The 11148-nt window shown below is 35.6% G+C and overlaps 1 protein-coding gene across 1 annotated transcript; it reads right to left on the reverse strand.

The window, feature by feature from the left end:
* On the reverse strand, nucleotides 1–1064 carry LOC107428573 (putative invertase inhibitor). The gene has a single exon (XM_016039126.4). It carries the CDS (start codon nucleotides 929–931, stop codon nucleotides 425–427), a length of 507 nt encoding a protein of 168 aa, XP_015894612.1. The 5' UTR covers nucleotides 932–1064; the 3' UTR covers nucleotides 1–424.
* Nucleotides 1065–11148: the final 10084 nt, after the last annotated feature.

Genomic DNA, 11148 nt, shown 5'->3' on the forward strand with positions numbered 1-11148 from the left:
TTGGACAAACCATATAAAACTATTTATTAATTTCTATGTTATATAATAAATTATATTTAACCTGGTGATAAATGGGATTAAATTATACATTTAGAATAAAAAAATGATTTTGTTTGTAAACAAATCGCATTCATCACAATGGCACTAGCATAAAATGAAGCAAGAAAGAGAACAGTAAACCAACTACAAAACATTGCCTTCCCCCTTTCTTCCCTTTTTTGATCTTCATGATAGATCAATATCCTTTTTTTTTTTTTTTTTTAATCACAACCAAACAAAACCCCATAAAATTTACGTACACAGTAATACATTCTCTTTTCTTTTCTTTTTTTAAATTTTTTTATAAAGCAACCATTTTTTTTTTTTTTTTGGCCTGCAAAGCCACTCTCCAATTCCATTTCCATTTTATTTATTTATTATTTTCTTAGTGAACCAAAGATTCCAAATATAAACCTGTGTCAGCAATATTTTCAAGCAAACTGTTAACGTCCTTAACAGGAGATGACTCACCAAGTTCATTAAACCCATCGTTGCACACTTCAAAATCGGACAAAGCAGCTGACAAGTTGCTGTTGAAGCTACCTTTGTCATTGCCTTTAAGATTACCAAGGCAGGTATGGAGGTTGTCAAGGGCATCATCGTAACTGTCTTGGCAGATCCCGATCACCTGCGATTGAGAAGATCCAAACCGGGCAACATGTTTTTTGGCACGCTGGGTCTCCATGATCAAGTGGTTCACAACAGTTTGGGCGGCACCAAATGGGTTAGTCTGGCCCTTGATCAGCGAGCGGCACAGAGCCGGGTAATCGGACTTGCAGCAAAGGTCATTGTTGTTGTTGACTCCGGCGTGGGCTTGGGCTTCATTTGCCAGGAAAATAGAGGCTGTTGCTAGAAAGACGAGAGAGAAAGATACGTAATGCTTGAATGCCATTGCGATTTTTTTTTTTCTTTTTTATTTTTTCAATTGGTGTTCTGAAAATTTTGTAGTTGATTAACTTTCTTTCTTAGCACCTCTCTTGCATATGGGGCTTTTTTTGTTGGGACCAGAGAGGGGCTATTTGCTACTAATGGTTTTGGGTTTTGTTTTATATGAAAGTTTTGGTACAGAATTAGGGAATAGTGCTATTTTTGTGAGTGGATGATATTATTCTTTTTTTTTTCTTTCTAAATCCATCATGAGTTTGACATTACGTTTATATTTACATTGACTATTTCACTAAATTGTAAGAGTTCGGATTGTTCGGTATTGTGAGGTTTATATTGATTGAAGGCTTTATAGCTTAATGTTTTGTACATGCATGCATTTTTAGCCATGTAAGCCACCGAGTATGCGATTTAATCTGCCTCTGATATATATATATATATATATATATATATATACATATTAATTTTGGCCAGTATGAATTTTCTAACCCATTTGGACGTGGTCTTAGAATCGGATGATTTTTCATTAAATGATTTTTTTTAATTTGGCGGATGTTTTATTGTGCACTTTTTTCAAGTCTTAAATATAATTAGTACAAGTGCTAAACATTAAGCATAACTTGGCAAAATATCTCATAAAGCATAAGTTTTTTTTTTTTTTTTTTTTTTTTTTTGGTTTTAAATATCTGAATGTTATGCGAGATTACTTGTTCTTTTTATTTACGATTCCTGATTGTTTGATTTATATTTTTTTTCATTTATTCTTAGGGAACACGGGGCGAGATTCACCCCAAAAAAAAAAAAAAACCAAAAAACAAAAAGTGAGGGGCAGAGGGGTGGAAGAGAATGGTGGGAAGAAGGGGCAAGACTCACCCAAAAAAAAAAAAATAAATAAATAATAAAATAATTTTTTTTTTTTTTTTTTGATATCCGAATGTTATGCGAGATTAATTGTTCTTTTTATTTATGATCTGTTATTATTTGATTTTTTTTTCATTTATTCTTAGGCAAGAAGGGGCAAGATTCACCACCAAAAAAAAAAAAAAAAAAGACAAAAAAATTAAAAATAAAAAATAAAAAAAGGGAAAGTGGTGGAAGAGAATGGTGAGCAAGGTGGCTAAAGCCCATAGCAATTATGGGCTTCTTCCATCTTCCTCGGCTTAATAATATTTAAACTTACTTGGGCTATGAGCCCAATGATATAGATTTAATGCTCTGTCGGTGACCAACCCAGGGTCATTGCTATGTTCTCAGGATGAATGATGTTGTCTCTCATGTCATAAAGGACAATAAATTTTTGTTAAAATCATACTTTCAAAGTGTCTATGTGTGTCTATAAATACATATATATATATATATATATGTGCGTGTGTGTGTGGGTGTGTGCGCGCGCACTTTTATGGAGAAAACCTAATAGAAAATTTTGTAAAAAGTTGCTATGGTATGGTGTTTAGGAACCCTCGAGCAAGTAATGGAAATGGAATTTGAAAAAAACTTTGAAAACTAAAAATACATGATTGACTAAAGCTTTTCCTTTGGAGAGTCCGTTCCAATGTCATTCCCACATAAGAATTGGTAAGCAGTAGAATTGAAAAAGGAGATCACAACTGTGTGATGTGTGGTGCTAAAGTGGAACGACCTTCCATATTTCAAAGACTATCATAACATTAAAAGACTAGCCTTTGCTACCAAATGAGGGCGTAAACTAGATTGCTGGATGGTTTCAAACATTGAGGAGTTTGTGGATTTTTGCATTAATCCTAAGCCTGATGTTTGCTTCCAAAATATGAATAGTAGATATATAACAATCTTTATCTCATTTTTGATGTAATTTGCATAGAAATTTAGAAATGAGAAAGTATTCTCAAGTGCTGGTTCTGTCTAAGATGATGTTTTTCGCCTTAACCGCACGGTGAAGGAGTTTTTTTTTCATGTTTTTAATAAATGGAGTTGAAGGATTTGACATCAATGAGTGTTTTATGGGTTTTAATGGGAATTGATGGCTTGTTTATTAATCTTCCTTACGTTTGGTTTGAGGGACATGGGCTTTTGAAGAATTTTGAATGAAAAACAATAAAAAAGAAAGGAAAAAAAAATTCCCTTTAATGAGTTCTCTTTTGAAACAGAGAAATTTTGAGGAATCGTTTTGCATTGTGTCAATGAGGTAAAGCTTAGGTACATATAGTTCGCATAGAAAAATTTTGGTGGTGTTGTGTCCAAAATCTTAGTCATCTATTGTATTTTGGTAGGCGAATGTCACAAAACCATCTGCACCAATGTGGCAAAATTCGTTTTAAGAATATTGTGGTATCATATAGGCCTCGAATCAATTCGGATTTCTCACTCAATTTCATACAGGTTCTGAAATTATTTATTTATTTTATTTTTCCTAATTTATTTGTAACATTTTTGACAATAACTCATGACCCTAATGTAACACCCCATCCCAAATCGCACCGGAATCCATGCACGTTGACCGAGGTTGACCGTTAACCGAGCGGGTCAAAAGTTGACTTTTTGTCCCAGTTGGAATTTCTAGTTGACCAGGGTACCGTGGAGAAGTGCATGATGCCCCGAGTTCGTAGACTAGTAGCACGTCGAAAATGGAGCTACGGTTTGAAAGTTATGGGCAAAACAAGTTGAGGTGCAAACAGTCCAAAAGGTGCCGGGAGTTGACTTTTTCTTGTGGTGTAATTTTGTTTTGACTCCTGTATAGTTGTAAAGTACTCGTCGATACGAGTTAATAGACTAGTGGCACGCTTGAATCGGACGTTTTGTTAAAAAGTTATGAACGTTTGAAATTCGCTAGATACCGTAATATTTTATTATATCTGGCTTAAGTGCATAGTAATGCCACGTGTCATCACCTGATTGGTCCACGTGGAATGAACAGTGTCACACGGTGGCTTTTATTTGACAAAAATCTCGGGAAAGAGAGAGAGAGAGAGAGACCGACCGGCCGCCGGACTTTTTAAATTTTCCGGCCGATTCACCTTACACGCGCCGGCCAGACAGAATCCTCTCCCCATTTCCGGCAAAACCCCAAAGTTTCACGGCCATTGGCCGCCGGACGCGCCCGGATCGAGGCGGCGAAGATCTGCGGCGATTTTTCCCTCCACCGCCGGCCACCGCCGATTGACCCCTTTCCGGCCATTTTCAGGCCACACGCGCCAGCCATCCCTCACCACCTCCTCAAGTCCGGCCTACCCACCAAATTTCACGGCCACCGGACCTCCGATGGATCGGGATCGGAGCTTTTTCCGGCGAGGGGCCGAAATTCTTCAAACCCCGATTTCTCCGCCGTCCGGCCTCCGTTTGCCTCACCGTCGGTCCCGTTGAATTCCTCTCCCCTCGATCTACAAATCTGCAAAAAATCTCAGCCAACGGCCACCGCACGTGCCGCCGCCGGCGACGGTTGCTGGTGACCGCGACGGCTCGCCGGAAGTTACTGTTCCGACGAGTACCCAGTCTCACCGCCAGCCCTTGTCCACTGTGTTCGACCTCCTGAACCTGAATCCGGCAACCGTTTCTGCCAATTCGCGATGGTTTGGGAGAATTGCGGAGTCAAAATCCGAAAGCTTTCCGGCGAGATTCCGACCACCTCGGGTCCGATTTTGTGATCCTCATCACTCGAGCTTCGATTCGGTATATAACTCGTAACTTTCAGATGTCGGTTGTGTTCACTCCCTGGGTACCCATTTGGGAATTATCCGAATAAAATATTAATATATTGGTTGGTATACTGTGGATGTTTTAGGTGCGCGTACGAGTAGTGGAGTTGATCCTGCGGAGGATCTTAGCTGATTTACGCGCTTAAGGTGAGTGACCCACCTTCAAAAAATATTTTGGGCAATTAATTATGTTTAATTGGTATTTAAATTATGCTCATGTGGTACAATTTGGTTATGGTTTTATTGTGTTTTAATTTATTTATTATGCATGAGCAAAGTATATTTCGGTAATAATCGTACGTGGTTTTAAGTATTATTTTCGGGCATAATTGGGTTAAATATTTTATGAAATATTTGTTTAAATTTTATAAATTATGTCCGCGGTATTTTTATTGTTGGACCTCGTACTTCGAAAAAATTGTGGTTCATTTGTTATCGATGTTCGTACCGATTTGTTAAGTAAAGATATGTGGGATGGTAAGTGTGAAAATTTAATATATTTCCCATGGTAATTTTGGAAAGCGGTACGGTTGGTTTAATAATAATTATTTTTAGACGCACTCATACAGTATTGGTGTTCTGGTGTATGGACACGTGGTAGCGCGCAAGTATTATGTGGTTTAGCGCGCAAGTATTATTTCTCCCGTAGTTGCCATTGGACCGTGGGCAGGCAAGTTTGTTATTGGCCACAGCCGCCCCCCTCCTTGGCCGGGATGATGGTTTCAGCGGCGGTACCGTCGGGACGCCGAAGTGCCGTTTGCAAGTTTATCTCTTTAACCTCCCCGCCAGTCGGTGCTTGGGACGCTGGGTATCGGAGGGCATCACTGGTATATGGTGTGGTGCGTCAAGTGTAATTTTCAAATAAAGTTTCAAACCCCAAAGGTGTTCAAAAATTATTTTATTATAATTTATTACGTTTTAATTATATATTGGGGTATGTATTATTTATTTATTGTTTATCAAATGGTTTAATCCCTTGGTTTTCGGGAAGTACGTATATCGGGTTTTGTGAAATTGTTTTAAAAGGGGGAACATTTCCAACGGGGTGATTGGTGAGAGTTTTGAGGGAAATTATTATTTCTAACTGTTATTATTTATTTACTAATTGTTGGTATTTATTCAATTCCCTTATTTGTTATATTATCATTATTATTATCATTAAAAGTGTTCAGTAGTTAGGGTCACTCATTGAGATGATAGCTTCTCACGTTTTTAAGTTCCGTTCCCTTAGGTGCAAGAGGTGGTAGACGTTCTTCAGGAGCGAACCAATTTTCCGCTGCTATCGTGTTTCGAGAAGTACCTTTGTACTCATTCATTCAGTGTATTATTTCTTTCATCTTTGTTGTATTTCTGTTGACTAGCACTTCATAAAGCTCTGTATACTATTTGGACACTCTTATGTTTTATTTATGCATTGGGCTGCTGTTATTGTTGTGAAGTGTTGTAATTTGTGGAATAACTTGTAGTTTTGTGGGAGGAATAAGGGGTGATTATAGAAGTGTGTTTTTAGTGCAGGTAATTTTTAGTTAGTCCTACCCTTAGGGGAGATGCTGCCGGATTTTCCGTTGGAAGGTTCGGTGGTATTTCCTTGGGATCAGGGCTTGTCTAGGGTTCCGGGGAAGGAATTCTAGACGGGTCCTGACACTAAAGTCTTCATTCTGAAAGCTAAGAAATTTTGGAAGCCGCCCCCTAAAGGTTGGTGGAAGATCAACACAGATACCGCTTGCTCCAATGGTCAAGCTGGTCTTGCTTTCGTCGTCAAAGACTATAGAGGAAATATGCTTTTTCGAGCCTTAAAACATATCTGTTGTAGTTCTCCGATGGAAGTTGAGCTCAAAACCTTGATGTGGGTGGCGTGTGAGGCAACGGAATGGAAGTGGGATAAGATTGAATGGTCAACAGATTCAGTCAAGGTGGTTGAGAGTATCACAAGCTGTAAAGACCCATCAGAATGGGATACCAAATATGATCTTCTCTTCCTACGTTCTGTGTTTTTTTGAAAACAATCGAATTTTGCTTTGGAATTCTAAGGAGTCTAGAATTTTGGAAGCCGCTCCCTGAAGGTTAGTGGAAGATTAACATAGATGCCGCTTTCAAAATGGTCAAGCTGGTCTTGCTTTCGTCATCAGAGACTATAGAGGAAATCTACTTTTTCTAGCCTCAAAACGTATCTGTTGTAATTCTCTGATGGAAGCTGAGCTCAAAATCTTGTGGGCAATGTGTGAGGCAGCAGAATGGAAGTGGGATAAGATTGAATGGTCATTAGGTTCAGTCAAGGTGGTTGAGAGTATTACGCGCTTTGAAGATCCATCAGAGTGGGATACCAGACATGATTACATTTTGTGTTTAATAATTGGATTTTGTTTTAGAATTCTAGGGAGTCTAGTAGTTGGACTGGCTGTGTAGCCAAGCAAGCCCTCCATGCAAAGTTGTGTTTTGATTTAAATAGCTCCTGTTTTGATTTCCTTCCAAGGGATTTATTGGATGTTTTGGCTTCTGAGATATTTAGATGCAGGTTAGAGCATCTCCAGCAGAATGTTCATTAGTTCTGTCATTGTAAAAAATCTTTTACCATATTAGATAGATAAACAATCAGTTTAAAAAAAAAAAATCTTTTCCAATGAATGATGATGTGCAAAAGATTTATTAAGGTGAGTGACAAAAAAAAAAAGAAAAAAGAAAAAAAAAAGAAGCTATCTAACAAACGCTCTATTTGTAGAAGTTCCTCTCTCTCCTCATCAATTCATAACTTTTTTCTCTCTCCATATACCAACTCAATCCATTTTAAATTTTAAATAGGATCCATTGGAAAAAAAAATTTAAATAGATATTGTTCATTAATAGATATTATATCACTAAGTTTCAACACCTTCCAAATCTCTTAACACATAAGCTTCAATGGAGAAAATCATTGGAGATGCTCTTAGGATTGTAACTTCCTTTCTAAAGGCTCTCTTCGTTTTACTTCAATGAACTATGTTTTTTAAACACAACCACCCCCCCCCCAAAAAAAAAAAAAAAAAAAGAAGGTAAAACCTAATTTTACTAAAACAATATTCCATGATTAAATACCTCACTCCAATATTAGCTAGAGAACAAAAAAAAAAAAAAAGTACACTTTGCTTACACAAATTACTTAGAAAATACGTTACAAGTTACAAATATATATCGTATGGATAACAAATTCTTGTTGTTATTCATTGAATTTGGATAATGAGGCTACCAAATAGTCCTAATGCTTCTCGGATGCTCTCATGTCTCATATAGAAAAATATCTACACTATTTTAGAATCCCGTACTTTTTCTTGTAGATATATACAGAAATCAATGCTTTTGTAAATGAGTATTAAAGATTGAGACTTTTGGCGTTTGCTTGTTATAGTCAACTTCCACTGCAGTAATGGGACCGATTCAACTCATGTTGTGTCATTTAATTTGCTTCCCCACCACCAATGGTGATAACCCTATTCTTCATATTTTTCATCCTCCATAAAACTAGGCCAGTAATAAACCCTTTTAAAGTCTGATGTAGTGGGTCTCTACAACTTTCCAGCATGAACGCATAGTTAGCGGTAGAAATTAGGGGCAGATTTGGAAACGTAAAAAAAATATAATAATTAATTAATTAATTAAACACACCTAACCGGCCAGTGATGAGAGAAATGACTTTTGATCCATATCGGACTTGTGGTAAATCAGTAAGTTCAAACTTTTCCCAGGTAAATTTCCAACACAATCCCATTTGTTTTTCTTATATAATTATATTTTTTGAACAAATCTTCATATAATAATTGAGACAGCCAAATCTTCAACCTATTGTTTAACATTTGATTGCTTTCATAAGGAATCAAAGTGATTCTTGAAAGCTATTTAAGATTTTTTTTTTCTTTTCTATTTTCTTCTGGGTGTGTGAAAAGGTAGATCTTTGTCAAGAAACAACACCGTGCATTTTTTATTAATTATTTTGCCTCTTTAACTTTTGGAAAGTAGGAGTTGTGCGTTTTGCTAATATTTAGAAAGTGCCAATTAATTCCACCGAAAAAAATACCAAAATATTGTATCACCTGACCTATCAAATAAAAATTATAAAATATTTAAATGAAATATTAATTTGATTTTTCTGGTAAAGTGGTAAGAAAATATTTGTTTTGCCTTTTTAAATGTTTTATTTATTTATTATTGAATATGAAAGACTTGAATTTAAATCATTCTCCGAAAAAATAATGATTATTGCCACCAGACCATCCCACAAGAACTGGTTTTCCCCATTCAGTCACTTGTGCTTGTGTGGGTCCAGTTTGCTACATTTGAAAGGAGCAAAGAGCTAAAGACCTCCGTCCAATTCTCCAATATATAGCTAATCATCATAATACCTGAAAAAGACCTTGTTTGTAGTGTACCAAAAAACTGTTTCAATTTTAATAATTTTTTTTCGTTTTCTTTTAGTTGGGAAATAATTTGTGGACATAAATCAAACAAGGTGTAATTTGTTTTTTGTTTTTTTGTTCAAGAGCATAGAGAGATCTGTGGTTACTTGCAATGCCAACCTGACTTCGCTGAACTTATCCACATGGCACAATAAAATACAGAGGAAGATGAAAACAAAGGCTCACAAACACTCAAAGAGAAATCAATTTGCAATTTGGGAATTAGTATTTTATATAACTGGCAAAGAATATCTTTATTTTTAATTTAGAATTAAAATATAATATAATTAGGTAACATCGAAATGAGTATTATATGGTAACTGAATATTCATCTACATATATATATTCCTTGTTTAATACAAAGGCCAATAATGGTGAGCTGAAATAACCAAAATATCCTCTTTGCTCTTTAAACAAATTAAGATTAAAGTCAAACAAATAACAAAAACCGAAGATAAATTATGCAACTATGTGGATAGATATAACATGGTTATGTTCTTATCATTTTTATATCCTCCATGTTTTGATTGAATATTAAAAATTCATATGGGTAAGGATCAATGGAAACTTTCACCATCGCTAAAATTCTCCTGCTTCTCCAAGTGAATCACATCTAAATTCTCATTGCATCCATTATTCTTATCAACCACAAACTCATCAATATAATAACATATACAGTATAGTCGTTATCATGCATTTTTTTTTTTAAAAATTTGTTTAATTGGATTGAATTTATCTTTTAAAACTAAATAGACTTGATATGATTAAAAAAAAAAAAAACCACTAATATATATATATATATATATATTGTTTTCTGGAAGGAGACAATGACATGTTTTGAACATTGAATTACGATTTCATTTACCATGGAAAATTGTGTTTGGAAACAAAGAGATTCAATAAACTATTATACTTTATTCCAATTATTCAACTACCTCGAATGTCTAAACCATGCTTTTTTTTTTTTATAAAAAAAGATTGGAAAATGTCAAATGAAGACCTTTTTTTTTAATATTTTGGTGTAAAACACAAAATAAATAAATAAATAAATAAATGAATGGAGTGATATTTTATTTTGAAGGTGAAATTGACAGCAAACCCAATATTTCATCCCACCCAACTCAACGGCAAATAACTTTCTCTCCAACTATACAGTACACTACTACCCCTACGTGGAAAACATGAAAAATATCAGTGGAAGTTATGAAAGGCACGTGGGTTGACTTTCCCGATGAAAGTATCGACGTGGCACAATTTGGGAATAAAATACAAATACGTGGGAGCATCGGAATCATTTTCGGACCCTCAGAATCATCGAAGTGATTCCATAGTCCTCACTGAATATTCGCCCACCGATTCATTCGCCAACAATTTTGGGGAACGTGTACTGAATTTACCAAAATGCCTCTCTCTTACCAATTCCACTAAATGAATTAATGAACCGACCTTTTTGAGTTTGGTCAAAATTGTCTGTGCCAATTATTCTTCTATCTTTACCCGGCTCTTAGGTCCTTATCAGAAAAAAGCTATTATTAATTTGTACGTATATTCTACAATTCCAATCCAACCCAAAGTCATTAGGAAAATATTGCTTACGCTGTTCGGCTATAGATAATTTTGAAAAGCAGTGATACATGACATTTGTATATAGATTTTGTTTTCTATATATACATAATAATATTTTTTTATTATTTTTTTTTTTTGTTGCTAAACCTATATATACATAACATTTTACATATAATTCCTCAACAATATATGAAAGTCTCTGAGTTAAGCCAGCTATGGTTCAAAAATACCAAATGATTATTGATAGCTGAGATGATTAGGAAGGACATAATGGTAATTTAACTCTAAGAAACTTTGCTGAAGAATCAAGAATCTTTTACCAAGTCCAAGCAATGGGGAAAAAAATACCCCCAGTTTGAGCACACTGGACGACACCTCCAACTCGAAAGTCAATGCTATTTTGCACAACTTGTTGGCCATTCATTCATGCCACCAAACGTTGAAACTTTCGCTTGTAAAAATCACTTGCCGCCAAAAACTTTAACCTTCCACGTCCTTAAATTCCACTCCTCTAAGCCCAGTAGCCGCAGTGAAAGGGCAAAGACTCGGCGGATGTACAG

Source organism: Ziziphus jujuba, chromosome 12, assembly GCF_031755915.1.
Source record: "Ziziphus jujuba cultivar Dongzao chromosome 12, ASM3175591v1".
Classification (NCBI taxonomy): domain Eukaryota; kingdom Viridiplantae; phylum Streptophyta; class Magnoliopsida; order Rosales; family Rhamnaceae; genus Ziziphus; species Ziziphus jujuba.